The 21127-nt window shown below is 40.2% G+C and overlaps 2 protein-coding genes and 1 long non-coding RNA gene across 5 annotated transcripts; 1 reads left to right on the top strand and 2 right to left on the bottom strand.

The window, feature by feature from the left end:
* Window positions 1–7333: 7333 nt before the first annotated feature.
* LOC104419301 lies at window positions 7334–11016 on the bottom strand. The gene is made up of 4 exons (XR_005546465.1): window positions 10887–11016; window positions 10312–10673; window positions 8463–8992; window positions 7334–8208 (listed from the first exon to the last, which is right to left on the bottom strand). It is a non-coding gene; the product is annotated as an uncharacterized LOC104419301 (long non-coding RNA).
* Window positions 11017–15901: 4885 nt separating this feature from the next.
* Window positions 15902–16450, top strand: LOC120288508 (agamous-like MADS-box protein AGL23). The gene is made up of 2 exons (XM_039302533.1): window positions 15902–16177; window positions 16235–16450. The coding sequence occupies exons 1-2, from the start codon at window positions 15902–15904 to the stop codon at window positions 16448–16450; spliced, it is 492 nt and encodes a 163-aa protein (XP_039158467.1).
* Window positions 16451–16726: 276 nt separating this feature from the next.
* LOC104419299 (senescence-associated carboxylesterase 101) lies at window positions 16727–20897 on the bottom strand. Of its 3 annotated transcripts, none has more exons than XM_010030927.3 (4): window positions 20560–20897; window positions 20006–20366; window positions 17996–18559; window positions 16727–17736 (listed from the first exon to the last, which is right to left on the bottom strand). In XM_010030927.3, exons 1-4 carry the CDS (start codon window positions 20586–20588, stop codon window positions 16924–16926), a joined length of 1767 nt encoding a protein of 588 aa, XP_010029229.2. In that variant the 5' UTR covers window positions 20589–20897; the 3' UTR covers window positions 16727–16923. The 3 variants fall into 3 exon arrangements, with proteins under 3 accessions (XP_010029229.2, XP_010029228.2, XP_010029230.2); XM_010030926.3 differs by having other exon boundaries at window positions 16727–17742; window positions 20560–20891; XM_010030928.3 differs by having other exon boundaries at window positions 16740–17742; window positions 17996–18547; window positions 20560–20885.
* Between the last annotated feature and the right edge of the window lie 230 nt (window positions 20898–21127).

The following is a 21127-nucleotide window of genomic DNA, read 5'->3' as shown; positions in this document are numbered from 1 at the left end:
AGGGTATGTCCTTGAACCACCCTGCTTGTGAGGCTGTATAGGGTATGTTTATCAATCCAAAATCCTGAATGAGAACATAACAACTGTAGCTAGAATTTTATTGGTAAAGTTACAAACTAAGAAAAAGTTTCAAGCAAGAAGAATAAGAACTTGAAAGGGTATTGAAGCATGTTTTGGTGAAGCTATTTCCTAGAATTGGCTCTGCAGCTTGCGACAGTCTTCTTTGAGAAAGGTATTGCCTGCTTGTCCAAATTTGTTATGTGTTAGGATAGTCTAAGACTTTGGAGTGATCTGTCTATGCTTCATTTTCTCTTTGTTTTTCTTTAGCTTTAGCGACATAAAATGCTTCCAAGTTTAGTTGTTCTAATTTTAGTTTAAACTTCTAAAGGAATTTGTAGGAGTCAGCGACTGTGATTTGATTAAGTTGATGTCAGAGTATGCTTTGATTTGCTTAAGTTGATGTACATTCTCTCACATCGCAAGTTTAGTGCAGTAGACAAAATTGCTTGGGCTGTGATTGTTGTGGGGACCTCTGTTTTTGGTTAATATTTTAAGGGAAAAAAAAGACAAATAATTAAAGTGCCGATGTCTTTTTTGGCTGTCATGTAGGTGCATATTGTCAGTGTGGGGACCTCTATTTTCTAAAGTCCATGAGAGTGGGGGGACTTCCATGTGCAATTGTCTAGTGGTCCCAAAAACTAATGATTCTTTTTCTTGTTCTTGGTGCAGTAATGGCTCATGACAAGGATTATATCGCTGTCATAGTTTGCTACGATGGGGAATTTGTGATTGGGGAGGATGAGTGGGAGTGTGAGGGTGGAAATGAGGGCACCATCTTTGTGGATATAAAGAAGGCATCTTATATAGGATTTCTTAGGGATATAAAGACTTATTTGCCTTGTACAGTTCAGAAGATGATGTATTGTATTCCTAGGAAAGACTTAAGAGATGGTTTGAGATGCTTAGAAGATGATAATGGTCTTAGGGATGTTCTATACCATTATCTTCATGGTGAAGGGGTAAAAATATTTGTTGAGTACAATAGTGAAAGTGAAGATGAAGATGATGATGGAGAAAGCGCTGAAGTAGGACAAGAATGAGATCGTATTCAAGGTAGTACTGACGTTAGGGTCGAAGGAGGGTAGGATAGATATGATGGACATGAGAGAAGCGCAGATGCAGTTAACCGAAGTGATGACGATGTAGGTGATATCACAATCTCTGGATTAAATTGAGAAGTAGTTGAATCAACTTATGATGATGATGGAGGGTTGTCTGCTGAAAATTTTATGACGACGACGAGGAGCTTGTACAGTCAAGAATACAGTGAATGGATTTTTTGAGAGCTAAGTTTGCAGCTTTGCAAGTAGCCGATGAAGTTCCAAACATACTCGGAGGCCCTGTAGATGATGGTGTTGCTGGTGAGGAGACTGACTATGAAGAAAGCGTCGAGAATGCTACTTCCCAAAATGAGCTTGAAGAAGATGAAGGACCTGTGCATAGAAGGAAAATGAAAAGTAAGTTTCCTTCTTATGATCCATCCGTTGCCTCTCCTACTTTGTCGGTATGCATGAAATTTCATGATGCGAAACAATTTAGAGAAGCTATACTGAAGAACTTCATTGCTGCACAAAGGAACATTGACTTCATTAGAAACACTAAGACCTTTGTAAGAGCTAGGTGTTCGCAGAAAAATTGTCCATGGAAGATCTATGGCACATTTGTTAGGAGAAGTGGATCTTTCCAGATTATAGCCTACCAAGAGGAACATACTTGTTCCATTAATTTTGAGAATAAAAGGGTAACACGTGCATGGTTGTCGAAGCACTTCTTTGAATTGATTAAACCGATGCCTCAGATGAATACTACTTAGTTCAGGATGTTGGTGAAGGAGCAAGTAGGCATCAATATATCTAGGAATCAATGTAAAAAATTGAAGCAAAAGGTGATGAAGATACTCATTGGTCAGTACAGTAGTGAATATGGACAGTTGTGGGACTATGTTTAGGAGTGTAGGCTGCAAAATCCTGGAAGTAGAGTGTATGTAGAGGTTGTGGAGAGACAACTTCCTAATATTGGGACGAAGTTCGATAAATTCTATATTTGCTTCGATGCATGCAAACGGGGATTTTTATCTGGTTGTAGACGGATTATAGGATTGGACGGGTGTTTTTTGAAGGGCTTGTGCAAAGGAGAATTGCTGGCCGCAATTGGAAGAGATGCAAACAATCAAATGTTTCCCCTGGCTTGGGCTGTTGTAAAGGTAGAGAACAATGACAATTGGTCCTGGTTCCTCAAAAATTTGATGACTGATTTGGAGATAACAAATGGGGCAGGGTGGGCGTTCATGAGCGACCAACAAAAGGTAATGTTTGCTTCTTAAAAAATTTTGTCACTTGTTTGTTTTTTGATATCAACATCTCATTTGCTAATTTTTTATATTTTGAATTATTGCAGGGACAGGTTTCAGCAATAGCTGAGTTGTTGCCTTATGCTAAACATCGAATGTGTGCGCGGCACATATACGCAAATTGGGCCAAGACCTATAAAGGGGACAAGTTGGAGGTGCAATTTTGGTAGCTAGCAAAGAGCAAGAATATGGCTGACTTTACAATGGCCAAAGAACAGATGCTTCAATTGACAAAGGATGGTTATGATGCACTGTCCCAAACAGACCCGAAGCATTGGTGTAGGGTGTTCTTTAGCGAGGAATTCAAGTGCGATAACATTGATAACAATATCTGTGAAGCATTCAATGGGAGGATAATAGATGCCAGATGCAAACCAATTATCTCGATACTTGAAGACCTACGGGTTTTGGTCATGACTTGGTTGCACAGACAAAGAGATGAGACTGCAAAGTGGATTAAGCAATATGGTCCTAGGATTGCTAAGAAATTAGATGACAACTTGGCTGTAAGTAGGTATTGTCATCCCATTTGGAATGGGGATGAAGGATATGAGATAATGAAGGGTTCCGATAAGTATGTTGTCCATTTTGGTACGATGAAGTGTTCATGTAGCGTGCCATGCCATATGTGCAATTCAATTGAAGGGCCACAACACAAAAGACTACCTTGATAATTGGTACAAGAAACCGAAATATCTTGCTTCGTATCAATTCATGTTGCAGCCAATTAGAAGTAGCAAGTTCTAGGAGCCAACAGATCACGAAGCACTTCAACATTTGCCACTAAAGAAGAGAATGGGAAGACCAAAGAAAAAAAGAAAAATGACTGAGGGAGATGACTCATGTCACCGTAGGATGAATAGGATAGGTGTACCAATAAAGTGCTCTTTTTGTCACATAGCAGGGCACAATATTAAGGGTTGTCAATTAAAGAAGCAGTAAGAATAATTGAGGCTAGCTGAAGGGCCTAGTGAAGGGACAGTTGGAGAAGGAGAAACAGAAATGTGAAGTGAGTTGATTGTTCTTCAGTCGAGGACAATAAACCCAGTAAGTCATGGCAATTGTGTTTATGTTGATTTATGGTTTGTTATGAATATGTACATAGATATAAGTGACATGTATGTAATGTTTATGTCTTTGTCAGGTCACCGTGACACGTGAAGAATTGGCTAAAGCCCCTGCTATACCTGAAAATGAAGGGCCTATTCAAAGAAGGCAAGGTGGAAGACAGCCAGCTGCAGGATTGGTTAAAGCAACTGGAGGGCCAGTTAAGTCGACTGTTCTTCAGCAGCAACAGAGAAAAAAATACCCAGTCAGTTCAATGATTTGAGTTTACTTTTCATTTACGTTCTAATATGACCTGATGTGATATTTATGATGCCATTTGCCTTTTTCTTAGGTTCAAAGAAGGCAAACTAGAGCTCAGCTGTTAATAGAGGGCCCAACTGAAGGGCCACCACAAGATCGATCACCAAGGTCATCACAAAGGCCACTAGAAGGGTCATCACAAGGGCCACCGCCAAAGCCAATCGAAGGTATCACTGAAGCTGAAGGCATAACTAGAAAAACAACCAGAAGAAAGCCAAATCAAGAGCCACCTACAAGAAGGCCATCTACAAGACGCCTAGCTGAAGAATTGGCCGAAGAAGCCCCTGCTATAGCTGAACAACCACAAGAGCCCAAGAAATCACATTCGAGAAGAAGAGGCAACCAATCACAAGTACCTAAAAGTGACGCTCCCCTTCGAACAATAGGGGCTCTTGGGAAGAGGCTAAAACAATATGGTTATGACCTTTATACAAATGACCGTTCTGGAACAGTTATTCATAATATAAGTTTTATAGGCTACATTTAATTTAATTTATAATGCAAACTTTTGTTGATAATTGAGTTTTCTTTTTGAAGTTTGGGAGAAGTTCAGAGGTTTTTATCTCTCAAGGCCGAACTCAAGAATCAACGGCTACGCCAACAAAGAAGAAGACATTGCCTGTGCCAACAGGAAAGAAGATTAAGAAGAACCCAGTTGCAGCTCCATCCGAATCAATTCAGCCTACAACAGTTGCAGCTCCTTCTAAATTAGTTCAGCCTAGGACAATTGCGGCTCCATCAGAATCAACGCATCCCAAGACAGTTGAAGAAGAAGTCTCACATCCAGTTAGAAAAAGTGTAAGGATTATGAATCAAGTGCGAGGTCCATCAAAACGAGCATGAACATGAGGCATTATGCATATTGATTGATGAAATGGGATGTGGTATGGTTTGTGAGGCTAAGGAGTTAGTTGTAAACATCTGTGGATGTTTTTTATTTTATTTTATATATATAATAGTTTGTCATTGAGTTAGTTGAGTTTGTGAGACTTCATTTGTCATTGAGTTTGTAAGACTTCATTTCAAAATCAATGAAACGGTTGTTGCTTGTCGTTTTTGGCATGCCTTTTTTCATTTTTTTTCATTTTTTTAATTTTTTACTTTTACTTATTGCTGCTTCTGGTGGTGGATATGTGGTGGTGATTGGGGTGCTCATGTGGCTGGTGGTGGCGGCTGGTGAAGCCTGGTGGTGGTGGGTTGGGTTGGAGGTTTTTGTTGCACCTGGTGCAAGATGTAAGTGTGCAATATGCATAGCTTACACCAGGTAGTGCTAGTGCAAGCTGGTGTAAGACACCTTACACTAGCAACTTATGCAGCAACATACCACCAGCATAGTGGTGGCTCAAGTGGATGCTTGGGATGCTTGGTGTGGCTGGTGGTGATGATGGCTGGAGGCCGATGGTGGCCAGTGGTGGGCGGCGGTGGTGGCTAGTAGTAGCCGATGTGTAAAAAAAAATGGCACTTAACTGATCACATTCTAAAAAACCTAGCACTTAAGTGTTCACTTTTAACAACAAGTAGCATTTAAGTGGTCCTTTTAATAATAACTTAACACTTAAATGACTTTTTTTTTATCACGACTGGCACTTAAGTGATCACTAGATACAATTTATAGCACTCAAGTAATCACTCGTGTCTGGTCCATGTATATGGTAGTTTGCAGCAAAATAGAGAAGCTGTTGGTTTATATATTTGTTGTTGGTTTACATTCAATTCAAGTAAAATAGTCACCACAACACATCGACCTAATATACATACCATCATCACTGATTTATATTTGAGAAAAAGCAAAAACATTGTACAAACAGTATTTGTCGAAATCATTCATTCATTCATTCAAAACAAGTACATTTCTTCACACATTTACAACTATGGCAGTCGGAGAAACCTCTTCTCATTTTCTAGTACTTTACATTTCATCATAAAGTAGTAGGATAGACAAAAAAACAGCAACACCATAAACGCTTGGTAACACTTCCGTTCAATTTTCATTTTTGAAACTTCGTTCTTCAAATGGTTAACAAAAGATGCTTGAGCTTGAGCTTGCATTGAGTCAACATCGTCCAAGTCGTCCACAAGCGTACATGGAGGTTGATGACATCCATCAAGTAGGTCCACTATCACCTCTGTGGCTTGGTGAGAGAATTTCGCATCGACCTATTTGAAGTATTTGCACTTCAAGCCCTCTCTGTATCGGGCACATCCATAAAATCTTCTTGGGATTCATTCGAGTCCACGATGTTCTTCTTGGACTTGGTAACCCACAAAAACAGAAACGCTCGCCTTCTCCTTCGCTTCGGCGAGAGAAATTTGAGCCACTGCTAAAAGTCCTGCTCTCTATTTCCAATATTCGGTGGTAGAATTTGGGGCAAATCAAATTAGGGTGCGGGATTAGGGCTCCAGCGCTTCAATGGCATTTTGCCCGATTTAGGGTTTTAGATTTAGGGCAAATGGAGAAGACGACGGCGTTTTTGCTGATTTAAGGGCTCTATTTTGGGCCAACACCCGAAACGACGTCGTTTGGGGTAAATTCGGGCTGACTCAGCTCTCCGGCGAGAAATATTAATATTTTAATACCACGTATGATTTCCCGCCAGCTTCGCCGAAGATGGCATTCAAGTGTCCCACTTTTCTTAAAATGTGGCACTTAAGTGTATATTTCGTAAGTTATGGCACTTAAGTGTCAATTTGGGCAAAGTTATGGTACTTAAGTGTCCCTTTGGGCAAAGTTATGGCACTTGAAGCGTTCTTTTGCTCCTCGAAACATTGGCCGAGGCTATTGAAGAAGGCGGGTGAATTACATGCTTTTTGTGCTGTTGAGATGGCCGTTATCGTTCTCTCCCCAAGAGGCCAGCCTTTCTATTTTTGGTCACCGGTCTGTGGATGCGACCGTGGATATGCGTGAACATCCAAAGATGGCTTGTATTGATGCTACTCAACAGGCTCAAACTGACAGACAGCAGATCCTAGAGAAACTGAACAAACAATATGCCGATGTGCTCGAGCAACTGAAAGCTGGAATGAAAGGAGCTAAAGAGCTGAGCGATATTAAGCCCCTGCGATTAGAAAACTTTAGCTTTAACGATTTTGTGGTATTCGGGAAATGGCTGGAAGATGTCGAGAGCGCGGTGGACAAGAGAAGGACGGAGCTCTTGGCCCTAGAGACTTCAAGTTCAACTCCATGCCCGGGAGCTATTAAAGCATCTGTCAGAAGCCAAAACGATGATAAATGTGACGATCCTTGTAAAGCACAAGTTGGAAATTGACTAATCAATTCCAGCGGACTTAGGGAGAGATTGTTGGCTCATCTTAAATTGTATTTGGCATGATTCAGTCAATCTCTCCGCTTCAACAAGAGAGGCCTCTTGATAATAAAGCATTAAAAATGCTCAATAAAGTGGCAGCAATCTTTTTTCTTTTGCTTTTTTTTTTCCTATGCTGTTTTGGTTAAAATTGCTCGATTTATTATAGTCTTGTGATAATTATTTTCTACCGGGTAGGAACCAGCACTGAAGGAACAAACATATGAGTAATTCCAGAAGTGGAAAAAACATAAAGGCTTTAAAAACATAAATTATGCCTTCCGAACCAAATTTTTAAACTCGCGATGACCAATCCAAATCAATTCAAGCAAACCACCCTCATTCTTGTTCTTATGATACACTATAATTTACATTCAAATACTGGGATACCTGATTTATACTGGTACCAGTCGCCATCCGTCATGAAAACAGCGAGTCGCTCTGATCATTTGCAGCAGCAGCAGCAGTAGGAGCAGCAGTAGCAGCAGCAGTACGAATCCTGTGCTGTTCAACAATTTTTTCTATTTCTGTGCTGTTTGATCCTCCGCTGTTCAACAACCTGCACGATATTCGCGCCTCCTCCACATGTGCCCAGAAGCACGAATTCTCCATGAACACTGGACATGATCTTCTTCATCTTCAAATCGTTAGGGAAACACTTTGCTGGCTGTTTCGGATGTTTGTCCAACCACTCTTTCAATAACTTGAAGTGCTTGGATCTCCCTTGAGATATGTAACCTCTTTTGCCCCATTTATAGTACTCAGCTATGTGGAGCGGTTCGACCAACCTCCGATAGTTTGTTCCTCCAAAAAGTCAGTGATTCCGAAGCGGTGCTCCCTCTCTCTGAGGCCTCTTCTCCACGTCTTCCACCACTTGTTCCCAGTAATCAGTGAGCTTTTTCATAAACTTAACAGCTTCATAGTCACAGCCATTTTGTTCTTGAAGCTGTTGGAGTAACCAGAACCCTGGCCGTCGTTCTCGCATTTCTTCTTGTACCATTCCAAATTAGCCAGGCACACTTTCATGTCATTCAAATCCTTTGCAGGATCAAATGCTTTATTCTTTTGTTCTAGGACATCTTTTTCAGACTTGACTATCTCCCTCAACAGAGCATCGATATCCATATTCTGCGGTAACCACGACAATGTAAATTCAGTAAATGAACTTCCAAAAGGTAAAAAGAAAGCATTCATAACAAGGGACTATTCGAGTGGAGCAAATTTTCCTGGTTAAGTATGTGAAGGTAAAAGCTGGGACACAATGCATTTTGGTTTACGGCAAAGCACAATTTAACTTATGGTTTCGACTAGAATGATTGTGAAATCCCCATCTAAGATGTTTTCACAACGTGTACACAGAAGAAGGTATAATAAATAGTTACCTGAATTTGCATAAGGCCAATGGCTGCAACTTGCGCAGTTATCCCAGCTTTAAATAAATCAGTATCAGGCATATTAAATTCAGAATGGCTCTTGCAAATCAATTGCCGTTAGAGACATTTGATGATGCTCTGATAATTGAAAATTTGGACACTTTCTGGGCTTCTGGGGGCTAGCAACTCAATTATGGATTTAGAGGCTTTGAAACATGCACTACCCAATTCGGAACACACAAGACATGTTCCAAAAGACTTGTATAGGCTCTGCTCCATGGTCGACAGGTGAAAGATTTTGGGGAAACAGTCATCCTTATAAACCACATGCAAGAAGCAAGCACTCCAGGTTGGATTTTGCGATACTGCTTGTTGGAAGCCACTGTCCCCAATGAGGGGTGAACCAAATGTGATGCAAAGCGGGCGCTTTCTGGTTTCTGTACCGAGTGTGTGTAGGAGCCATAACGTGAAAAGAGAGACAATGGATCCACCCAAACAATCTCCAGTTATAATGTGTGGAACAGACTCCAAGTTGCAACCTACATCAAAAGCTGGATGAGCATGGGCAAACACAAGTCTATAAGGCCAGTCAGTGTTTTTTAACTTGCAGCACGAGTTTTTAGTCAGTTTCGCTATCATAAACATACTCCTTCCCTTTGATACCGTTGCAAAAAACATACTAATTAATAATAAAATAAACAAAATAACAAAATAACAAAATAACAAAATAAATTGGACATTAGATTTACACGGTTCAGTCAATATGATCAATCCAAGGAGAGGGCAGCATAAGATTCCAATGTAAATCAATCGATATGACAGAGATTACATCGAAACAATCTATAGGAATTCACAAATCTTACATAAGATTCATTAGTTTCAAAACACTTCTTCAATATGCAATTTAGGAGCATGCTGCACAAATGATTGTTACGGACAAAAGCTCCTCTGCTCACTAACAGGTAAAAAACTAAAACCCAACTCTTATATATATTATTTTGATGCAAAATAGAAGACCATTTTAACAGGCTCAATTTAAAAATCCAACTCCAATGAGGATTTGTTGTTACTTCATATATTTTGGTGAATCAAATGTCCAATCAAGGCTTTTCTAATTTGAATCGTAAGTCCTATTGGGATATGGAATTTTCATTTAGATCGAGTTTCTTATGGGCTCAAATTAGAGACATATACTCAAAATTATTGCGATTAAATCAAACAAAATCTCGAACCGGCTTTTGCTCCCACTAGGATAAGGGGATTCGCAACGGATCACTTCCTTATAATCTAGCAAGCTCCGATGAGTAACTATGAGCAAGATTCAGACCTAAGACCTCAGGCTTCTTGAGACGCAAAGCCTAATTACTTTACCAACTCAGCCAAACTCCTTCGGTTCACGCACATTCAATAAATCAACAATATTTCTAAGGGCCAGATGTGAATTATCAAAACGCAGAATTTAATTTGCTGTCATATCTTGATTCATTCAGAGCTGCATTGGTACGCTTAAGTTCTACTCGAAACAATTTATTCCTTTTTCTCTTTTCGGCCAGGAATAGGATTATGTTTGACTCAAGTGAAAAGAATGAAAAAGGCAATGAGCCATCAATGCGAGAGGAACTGTTCAGACAATTGACTGACTGCTCATCAGTCATCATCAACCATTTTGCCTAGTGATGCAATTCGCAACTCAAAATGGTTATCAATGAAGCAACTATCAGAGCAGATGCAAGCATTCCCCAACCCACTTCAACAAGACCTGATTCCTAGATCTGAGACCAATTCGTGTGATCTTTCACAGCGACTAATAAAAGCTCATAAATAACTCGAAAAGAAACGAAAGATAAAAGGGCATTACCTGAGCTTTCAGGGGGGAGAGCTTATTAACCCGGAGAGAGTTGAACAGAGAAATCGCAGCTTTGTTAATGGGCAAAAGACGGGTTGTCCTCAGAGCAGAGAAACTGAAACTCGGAGGCCTCTGATGAAGAAGGGACCAAATCGCCCTCTTCTTGGAGATGACTTGTAGCAACTGGTGCGGTCACAAAAGCAATGATTTTGTGTTCCGGGTGTTCGAATTCTCGGATTTTCACGGTTTCCGAAGATGGTGGGCTTTCGTGATTGCGGTCAATCTGGGACTGGAGTTCAGAGATTGCAGCCCTCGAATTGCAAAGAATATCGGAGGACACGACCAAGTTCGCCAAATTGAGTCCGTTGCTAAATCTGCCAAAACAACAGAAAAAATCATCAAGAACAAGAGACCAACTGAGGAACATGAAACAAGAACACGTCCTCTAGGAAGCGAAACGGGTCAAATGATATGCGTAGGGCGCGCTTTATTCGCCGAATCCGAAATTGCGTCTCTTCCGCTTTCGGTAGAAACTATAAAGTTGAGAAAGATCGAAGAAGCCTTCTCTCTTTTGTTTCAACACGTACAGAGGTTTAGCAGCTCGAACGGAGTACATTGTCGGAGCTTCTGTATTGGGCTGCTGCTCTCGCAGAACCGGCGAGTCGACGATGATTGAGTTGACGTCAAACCCAAGTCAATGGCTGGTTTTTTGTTTAGTCTTTTTCTTTTTTTAAATTCATAGTACGTCTATGTGAACTTTCTCGGAATATGCAGAATAAGTGTGCGTTCCCATCTGATGAAGGAAAACAAATTCTTTCTTGAATGCCACAAGCCGTTCTTTTCTTCTTCGCGGCCCTCCAGACAGCCACTGAAAAAGCCGGATTGGGTGCAAACAATGAAGGATTTCCGCGGGAAAAAAACGTTTTATTTTTGCAACCAGATGGTGAAAAGAACCACATATTCTTTGGCAAACCATTAAGTTTCTTGTCACTAAGAAATTGTCTTTCTAAGATTCTACTATCAAAGATTTGTCCTTTCCTTTCTCATGCTATAGTTACTAGGGTGTAAACGGTTCGACTCGGTTCAGTTTTTCAAAAAAATTGAATTAAACCGAACTGTTAGAAAAAATTTCCGAACCGAACCGAATAAAACCCGAACCGATTGCGAACCGAACCGAAATTTTTGGTTCAATTCGGTTCGGTTTTTCGATTTTCAACTTTTGATTTTCAGTTTTTTTTTTTTTTTTTTTGGGACGGCTTACCTTCTGTATAAGCTCCTTGAAGCATTGATTGATGTTCTCTCTAGTTTTTGTGCTACATTCAAGAAACGAACATCTATGTCTTTGAGGTAGATCTCTTCCTTCTTCCCTTGTTACAGCTCCTTCACTCTCTTGAAATCATCACATCATTAGAAGTGAGATGACTTCTCTTCGAGGAGAAGTCAAGCAAGAAGAAACCAGGGAGGATAAGAAGTGACAACGAGGACGGGAGCTCGGAACAATTCAAGAGAATTCTTTGGAAGGAGGATGGCGTCCCGAGACGTGGTTTCTTTTGTGGGCTTGTCCCAGTTGAGCCTGGAAATGGCTTGAGTTTTGCATTCTTCCAATCTAGTTGGGTTTCAAAAGGAAGCGAAAGCTTCACTTTTGACTTTCTGGGTTTCATGGGCAACTGGTCTGGATCAAAAACTGCCTTGCTTTTTGCTTTTCCAATCTTAATTTGTTCCAAGAAGGAATATCTCGTCCTACATGCAGTGTAGCAATTTTAAGTGTTCTTTTGACACTAGTGATTCGTAAATACAGCCATAAGCATATGAAATCGTGATAAAGTATGCTAACAACTTATCTTCTCATCTGAATGTTCTACTATAGTCTTTATGCCTCACATCACATTTTACTCGGCAAGTATACCCATTTAGTCCAGGAAATTGTCCTTCTCCAAGGACAAGAGAATCAAGACCTGCTGAGACTTCAAAAAGATGCTGTGTAGCATCCCCATTTTACAACAAAAACCGGTGTTGACAAAGCTCTGAAACAGGGATTCCATTCACCAGAGAAGAAGAGAGAAAAAAAGGAAGAATCCCGGATTAACAAGAACTCAAAGGAAACTAGTGCTTTTCATCCATAAAACAAGTATCATAGGTTACGCAATTGTTGGCAAGTCATGACTTCGATTGGTCGATTCTCAATTGGGAGCTCTCTCTTTTTAATTAGATTGATTCGGAGTTGAGTAGGGCTGAATTTCTCAATCTAATTGTGTCGGACGCATCTCTATACTGGAGTTGAGTCTTTCGGCTCTGATATTGCTCGAACGTGATTCGAGCTTTGATTGAGTTTCAGCCTCCGCTCAACTTCGTAACGTGTGTTCCATGCTTGAGTGATTGCTTGACGACAAGAAAAGTAGACTTCCTTTTAGCTCGTACTGGAAATTCAAAAACACAACAAATATAAATATACCAAACGAACAAATTATCCAACTGTACAAACTGATTGGGACAAGTAGTTTTCATTTCATGTTCAAGCTCAACTCCATTCAATATTTGAACCTCTCAAACTCTAGAAGAATCTAGTCCTAAAGAGGAAAGTGTTTCTCCAACTGGTCGTGCTATACCTTGTAGACCTAAGATGAAATACAGATGTCCCGGTGAGTTGCGTTACGTTGTCCAGGTGGTAAATATGATCGGTACTTTCTTTGACAATTGCTCGACATATGAATGAATATTTCTCTTTTTCAAGCGTTAGTTGAGTGTAGTCGTCTATTCAAATGAATTAGTGAATTCTTTTATCGTGGGAGAGAGTAAATTGCTAAGACTTGGCCAAAGCTTTTACCTTCAAGTGGGCGTGCCCCACAAAAATGAGAGATAATTATGTGAAAACCATCTCCATCATACAACACGTGTTCCGACTCGGTCTGACCAAGACGAGGTGTAAGGACCTAATCTGATGAGGGCAGGAGTAATCATCGAGACAAGATGCGACTCCGACTATAAGATGGCGTGGGGGCAGGAATAAATCAAATCTTACATCGCCTAGGCTTGATGAGGTAAAACGCCTTATATGGGATGATATTTATTCTAACTTGTAACAAAGCTTTTTATGGCGAAGCCCAGAAGAACAAAATCATGCAGGATCCAGCTCAAAATGGATAATATTATTATAAGTAGTACATGTGCTTAACATTATGGTATTAGAGCTAATGACTGGTCAAAAATGTGGCACATGAAAGCAAGTGGACCTATAATGACTCGGTTCGATGAGAGTGGGAATGACCGCTGAGGTTAGAAAGGGCCTAAACAATGTGCTCATAGGTATGTACTTTGGGACTTGGTTGGTGGCAATCAAATTGCCACGCTCGAAGAGTAGGAATCTTTGAGACGGCTCGAAGAAGTAGGAATCTTCGAGGCGGTTTCGACATCGTGTATTGAAGACATAGCTTGTGAGGATTACAAGTACAATCCCTCACTGAGTGTTGTTAAAGGCGTGAGGACCCCTCACCGTTTTGACAGCATGTGTCAACCCATATCTGCCAAAAGATTTCACCGTTTTGATAGCATGTGTCGCTCGAATCTGCCAAAAGATTACGGACATCAGATCACGCGCTACATAATGCCCCAAATAGGAGTGCTTTCGTGGCCACGTATGCGGCCGACCGAAGCAAGTTCTTCAGAGATTTTGCTGCGGCGATGGAGCAGCTCGGCGTCCATGGAGTGAAAACCAGGAGGCGAGGCGGGGTCCGATGCCAGCGTGTTCCGGTCGATTAGCTGATAAAGAAAATAGTCGGAATCCTCTAAACATAACGAGCAAAAATGACGAGATTGTAAAAATTGCCCTTTTCTATAGTAAAATTACCGTCTTTCCTTTTAAGTAAGATCTTTGAGAGGTCTATAAAATCAAATCGTCCCATCTAGTTATATTAAGATTTTACAAATTATTTAAAATTAGTTATGTCTTCTTATTGTGTAAATAATAAGCGAAACAGAATAACACGATAGCGAGGAGATGGCCATAGACAACTTTTCACTTAGTGGTATTGCCAATGAGAAAATATAATACAAACCCGATCTAACTACATTATAATTTCAGTATCCATACCTCCAAAGAAATATTAGCAAAATAAGTATTGTCTAGATATGAGAGATATATAGGATTGTCCAAAGCTTGAGCATGTTAAACCCTCAACTTTGAATTTGGGGAACAAAAGGAATTTATTAGAAATTTTAAGAAAATGTTGCACTTTAAACGCCGCCCATCCTCCCAATAGAAAAATCAGGTCGAAAAAATACCATAATAAATACAAATACAATTTTATATCTTTCAATTGAATCAATTTAGACATAAATTTTTTTATATTAATATCAATTGAATCCATCGACTAATTTAGACTGAAAAAGATGTCGGTGGTCTTCCATGACACAATTGACACTAACTTGTCATTTTTAAAAAATATTTTTGAAATTGTTAACTTTTTACTAACTTTTTCTTTTTGTTTTTTGCTTTTCCTTCTCTTTGGCTTGTGGCTGATATTCAGCCATGGCCAGTCACTGGCCATGAGCCATAGGCAAGAGAAGGAAGAAAGAAAAGGGGAAGGAGAAAATTAATTAAAAAAGGGAAAATTTTATTTATGTTAGAAATGTAGGACAAGCTGGTCCACATCGGTAGAGATGTCAACGGTTCGATTCAGTTCGATTTTTTTGAAAAATCGAACCAAACCGAACCATTAGGAAAAACTTCCAAACCGAACCAAATGAGACCCAAACCGAATACGAACCGAACCGAAATTTTGGTTTGGTTTGGTTCGGTTTGGTTCGGTTTTTGGTTTTCAACTTTTAGTTTTCCATTTTTGCATTTGTTTTTCTTTTCATTTTTTTTTCTGTTGTATACATTTTTCATTTCCAAGATATAACTCTTATCGGTTTGTTGGTTCGGTTCGGCTTGGTTAACCGAAAAAAAAAAATTTCAATTTTTAATGAGAATCAAACCGAATGAAAACTAAACCGAAATAACCGAATTTTTCGGTTCGGTTTTTGACACCCCTACACATCAGCAATTTTCAATTTAAATTATGCAGATGAACTCAATTGGTACCGATGTGAAAATGTTGAGAACTAAGTTGATTTAATTGAAATGTTTAAAACTAAATTTTTATTTATTCAATAAGTCTAAGACTTTTTTGGTACTTTTTCCCAAAAAAGGTATCTATGCAGGTATAAGCTAATGGAAAAAGTAATTGAGTTAATAGACACAATGAAATGCAAATTCAAAGAATTATAATGACACATTTAAAATGCAAGATTGTTTTCCTTCTTTAACTAAGTAGCCATTGAAGAAGTCTGCTCTGGATTCTTATCCATGGATAGTAAGGGCTAGTAATTGACATTAGAAGCTATGACTTATGGACATACTAAGATGAATGTACATTGGTTCATTAGAGGGAAAACAACGTGCTCATCATTAAACCGCTCCAAGAGGTATGTTGATATATGGAAAGCCAAAAAGTTACCAAGACGGGAGTGATGAATTATTTGGCTCGTGAAATCCTATAAATGAACACATTTTTTCGCTGTCCCACCATATCAGTTGAATATACATTGAGTAACTTTAGCGAGGATGACGAAGGAGGGTGCAAATGCTCGACAAGCTACCTTCTTAAAACGTCGACCGGGGCTATTGAAGAAGGCGAGTGAATTATATGCTTTTTGTTCTGTTGAGATGGCCATCAACGTTCTCTCTCCTAGAGGCGAGTCTTTCTATTTTGGCCACCCTTCTGTGGATGTGGCCGTAAATATGCATGAACATCCAAAGATGGCTCATATTGATGCTACTCGACAGGCTCAAACTGATAGAGAACAATTCCTCGAGAAACTGAACAAACAATATGCCAATGTGCTAGAGCAAATGAAAGTTGGAATTAAATGAGCTAAAGAGCTGGATGACATTAAGCCCCTGCGATTCGAAAACCTTAACTTCAGCGAGTTTATGGTAGTCGATGAATGGCTGGAAGATGTCAAGAAAGCAGTGGACAAGAGAAGGATGGACCTCGTGGCCCCAGAGGTTTCAAGTTCAACTCCATGCCCAAGAGTTATTGATGCCTCCATCAGAAGCAAAACCGACGACAGATGTGACAATCCTCGTAAAGCAGAAGCTGGAAACGCGTAATCAATTCCAGTGGACTCACGGAGAGGTTGTTGACTCATCTAAAATTGTATTTGGCATGATTCAGTCAATTTCTCGGCTTCAACAAGAGAGATTCTTGATAATAAAGCAATAAAAATGCTCAATTAGGTAGCAGCTGCCTTTTTTATTTTATTTTTCCGGTTTTTCTCAATGCTGTTTTGGTTGAAATTGCTCGTTTCCATTATGGTCTTGTGATGGATGTTTTTCAACCGAATATGAACCAGCACTAAGCGGACAAACATATGAGTAATTCCTGAGGAAACATAAAGTCTTGCCTTCCGAATCAAATTTTTGAACTCACGATGACCAATAGTCCAATGATTATCCAACTCAATTCAAGCAAAGCAAAATCAACATGACAAGCAAGACCAGCACATTGTTGCTATTATAATAAACTTCAGATTACATTCAAATTACCCAGTTTATTCATCTGTCATGTGAAATACTGAGTCACCTCATTTATAACAGTGATATTCTCCGTCCTTCATGTAACGAGTGAGTTCCGAGTTGTGAGAAGTTCCCATCAATCGCTTGCTCAACATGTCCTCATACTCCCTCCACCATTGCATGTAACTGCTGCTTTCCAAGAAAATATCGGAAGTAACTGCACAGCTCTTGAGCAAACCCATGACATACTTCTCGAAGTCGACTAAGTTCTTTATTTCTGCACTGTTCGATCCTCCGCTGTTCAGCAACCTGCATGTTATCCGTGCCTCCTCCGCATGGGCCCAGAAACATGAATCCTCTGTGAGGCTGGACGTGATCTTCTTAATTTTCGAATTGTTAGGAACACTATTCCGGGGCTGTTTCTGATGTTCGTCCAGCCACTGTTCCAATAGCTTGAAGTGCTTTGATCTCCCCTTGGATATGTAACTTCTGTTACCCAATTTACAGTACTCGGCTATGTGGAGCGGCTCAACCATCCTCCGGTAATTCGTCCCTGCAAAAAGCCAGCGGCTCCGCAGCGGTGCTCCTGGAAACTGAGGCCTCTTCTCGGCCTCTTCCACCACAGCTTTCCAGTACATCTCAAGCTCTGTTTTGAACTTAACGACTTCATGGTCACGCTTAAACATTTTGTTCTTGAAGCTGTCATAGTAACCAGGACCCTGGCCATCATCTTCACATTTGTTCTTATACCATTCAAAATAAGCTAGGTATACTTTCATTTTGTTCAACGCCTTAGCAGGATCCAATGCTTGATTCTTTCGTTCTAGGATGTCTTTTTCAGGCATCACTATCTTCCTCCACAGAGCATCACTATCCATATTCTGCAGCTGCCATGACAATGAATGTTCAGTAAATGAAGTTCCAAAGGGTAAAGCGAATGCATTCATAACAAGGGACAATTCAGGTGGACCAAATATTTCCTGGTTAATAAGTATTTGAAGCTAAAAGTGGGGATACAGTTCATTTTGCTTTAAATGGCAAAGCACAACTATCCTACTAGTTTCGACTAAAACAAGTGTGCATGCCCTTGTGAGATGTATTCACAGCATGCACACCAAAGAAGGTACAACAAACAGTAACCTGAATTTGCATAAGGCCAATTGCTGCAACTTGCACATTTATCCCAGCTTGAAATGAATCAGCATCAAGCACGCTAAATGCAGAATGGTTCTTGCAAATCAATCGCTGTTCAAGAGATTCAATGACGCTCTTATAATTGAAAATTTGGGAATCTGCAGTGCCACCATTCCTTTCCCGGCTCATCAGGGTGAGCAACTCAATAATGGTATCAGGGGCTTCAAAACATGCACCACCCAAATCAGAACACAAAAGAAATGTTCCAAAAGGCCTGTATAGACTCTGCTCTGCAGTCGACAGCAGAAAGAGTCTGGGGAAACAGTCATCCATATGAGCCACATGCAAGAAGCAAGAATTCCATGTTGAATATTGAGATATGGCTTGTTGGAAGCCATCGTCCCCAATGAGGGTTGAACCGAATGTGATGCAAAGTGGACGGTTTTTGGTGGCTGAATCGAGTGTGCGGAGGAGCCATAGCGTGAAAAGAGAGGCAATGGATCCGCCCAAACAACCTCCAGTTATAATGTGCGGAATAGACTTAGACGACTTTGCGACCTGCATCAAAAGCTGGATGAGCATCAACAAACACAACTCTATGGGGGCCAGCCAGGTTTTCTAACTTGCAGCATGCGTTTTTAGTCAGTTTTGCTAACATAAACACACTCTTTTCCTTTGATACTGTTGCGAAAAACAGACAAACTGATAATAAAATAAACAAAATAAGGAAATAAATTGGACATTAGATTTATACGGTTCGGTCGATGTGATCAACCCCATGGAGAGGGCAGCATAAGATTCCAATTAGATCAATCGATATGACAGAGACTACAACTGTACTCAAATTGCTTTAACAATTTCCAGCAGCGAATTGCACTCAATAACTCATATAGTATTCAATATCACAATTTCTTATGAAATAATTTATAGGAATTCACAAATCTTACATAAGATTTATTAGTTTCAAAACACTTATAACTTCTTCAGTACGCAATTTAGGAGCACGCTGTAGAAATGATTCTTACGGACAAAAGCTCCTCTGCTCACTAATGGTTAAAAAAACTAAAGCCCACCTCTTATATATATTATTTGGATGCAAAATAGAAAACCTTTTTAGCAGGCTCAATTAAGGAATCCAACTCTAATGAGGATTTGTTGTTACTTCATATATTTTGGTGAATCAAATGTCCAATCAAGCCTTTTCTTATTTAAATTGCAAGTCCTATTGGGATATGGAATTTTCATTTGGATCGGGTTTCTTCATAGGCTCAAATTAGAGACATACTCAAAATCATTGTGATTAGATCAAACCAAATCTCGAACCAGCTTTTGGTCCCACTAGGATAAGGGGATTCGCGACGGATCACTTCCTTATAATCTAGTGAGCTCCGATGAGTAACTTTGATCAAGATTCAAACCTAAGATATCAGGCTTCTTGGGACGCAAAGCCTAATTAGTTTACCAACTTAGCCAAACTCCTTCGGTTCTCGCACGTTCAATAAATCAACAATATTTCTAAGGGCCAGATGGGAATTATCCAAACGCAGAATTTAATTTGCTGTCATATCTTGATTCATTCAGAGCTGCATTGGTATGCTTAAGTTCCACTCAAAACAATATATACCTTTTCCTCTTCTCGGCCAGGAATGGGATTATTTTTGACTCAACTGAAAAGAATGGAAAAGGCAATGGGCCATCAATGCCAGAGGAACTGTTCAGACCATTGACTGACTGCTCACCATCAACCATTTTGCCAAATGATTCAATTCAAACTCCGAAAGAAGCAAAAAGGGGAATGTTAATCCACTTTTTCCATCAAATAAAGCTAACGATATGCGAAGAAACAACTCAAAATGGTCATCAATGAAGCACCTATCAGAGCAGATGCAAGCATCCCACAACCCACTTCAACAAGATCTGATTCCTAGAACTGAGACCAACTCGTGTGATCTTTCGAAGCGACTAACAAAATCTCATAAATAACTCGAAAAGAAACGAAATATAAAAGGGAATTACCTGAGCTTTCAGGGGGGAGAGCTTACTATCCCGGAGAGCGTTGAACAGAGAAATCGCAGCTTTGTTAATGGCAAAAGACTGGCTGTCCTGGGAGCAGAGAAACTGAAACTCAGAAGCCTCTAATGAAGACGAAGGGACCAAATCGGCCTCTTCTTGGAGATGACTTGCAGCAACTAATGGGGTCACGAAAGCAATGATTTTGTATTCCGGGTGTTCGAATTCTTGGATCTTCACGGTTTCCGAAGATGATGGGCTTTGGCTTTGGTGATTGCCGTCAATCTGGGCAGAGATTGCAGCCCATGAATCGCAAAGAATATCGGAGGACACGACCAAGTTCGCCAAATTGAGTCCGTCGCTAAATCTGCAAAAACAAAGAAAAAATCATCAAGAACAAGAGAGCAACTGAGGAACAAGAAACAACAACACGTCCTCTAGGAAGCGAAACGGGTCAGTTTATTTCGCCCAATCCGAAATTGGGTCTCTTTCGCTTTCGGAAGAAACTATAAAGTCGAGAGCGATCGAAGAAGCATTTTCTCTTTTGTTTCAAAACGTACAGAGGTTTAGCAGCTCGAACAGAATCCATTGTCGGAGCTTCCTTATTGGGCTGCTGCTATCGCAGAACCGGCGAGTTGACGATGATTGAGTCGCGCCTTCGTGGAGCGACGATGATTGAGTCGCTCCATAAATTCCTCCATTGACAACCAAACCCGAGTCAATGGCCAGGTCTCTGTTTATTCTTTTCTTTTTTTAAATTCACGGTACGACCATGTGAACTTTCTCCGAAAAGGCATGCGCTCCCATCCGACGAAGGAAAACATATTCTTTCTTGAATGCCATAAGCCGTTCTCTTCTTATTCTTCGCGGCCCTTCGAAGCCCACGAATGGCACGATGGAAGAAAGAGACTGATTTCAATTCAGCGGCATACTAGGAACTCATTTGGGGACTTCTTGCTCCAGCTGTTCCAAGAGCCTCCGCTAGTTGAACCCCGTCTCACCACTCGTTCTCGATATAGCAACGTGGTCATTGAATTCGATCCCCGCTGGAAAAGGAACTCCTTCGGGCGAGAGGAAGATCAATCAATTAAGTAGCTAGGAATCTTCCCTAAGTTAATCACATGAAAA

This window comes from Eucalyptus grandis, chromosome 9, assembly GCF_016545825.1.
Source record: "Eucalyptus grandis isolate ANBG69807.140 chromosome 9, ASM1654582v1, whole genome shotgun sequence".
NCBI classification, from domain to species: domain Eukaryota; kingdom Viridiplantae; phylum Streptophyta; class Magnoliopsida; order Myrtales; family Myrtaceae; genus Eucalyptus; species Eucalyptus grandis.
Note: the sequence above shows the minus strand (reverse complement) of the source record. Positions and strands in the feature narration are given on the sequence as shown.

Bases quoted from the DNA above. Each gene is read 5' to 3' on its own strand.
- LOC104419299 (XM_010030926.3), bottom strand. From the start codon at position 20,588: ATGGATTCTGTTCGAGCTGCTAAACCTCT. The intron at 20,367-20,559 runs GTACGTTTTGAA...TTGTTTTTGCAG, and splicing joins GTTCGAGCTGCTAAACCTCT to ATTTAGCGACGGACTCAATT. The intron at 17,743-17,995 runs GTTACTGTTTGT...TTGTCATGGCAG, and splicing joins TTGGCCTTATGCAAATTCAG to CTGCAGAATATGGATAGTGA.
- LOC120288508 (XM_039302533.1), top strand. From the start codon at position 15,902: ATGACGAAGGAGGGTGCAAATGCTCGACAAGCTACCTTCTTAAAACGT. The intron at 16,178-16,234 runs GTGCTAGAGCAA...GATGACATTAAG, and splicing joins TGAACAAACAATATGCCAAT to CCCCTGCGATTCGAAAACCT.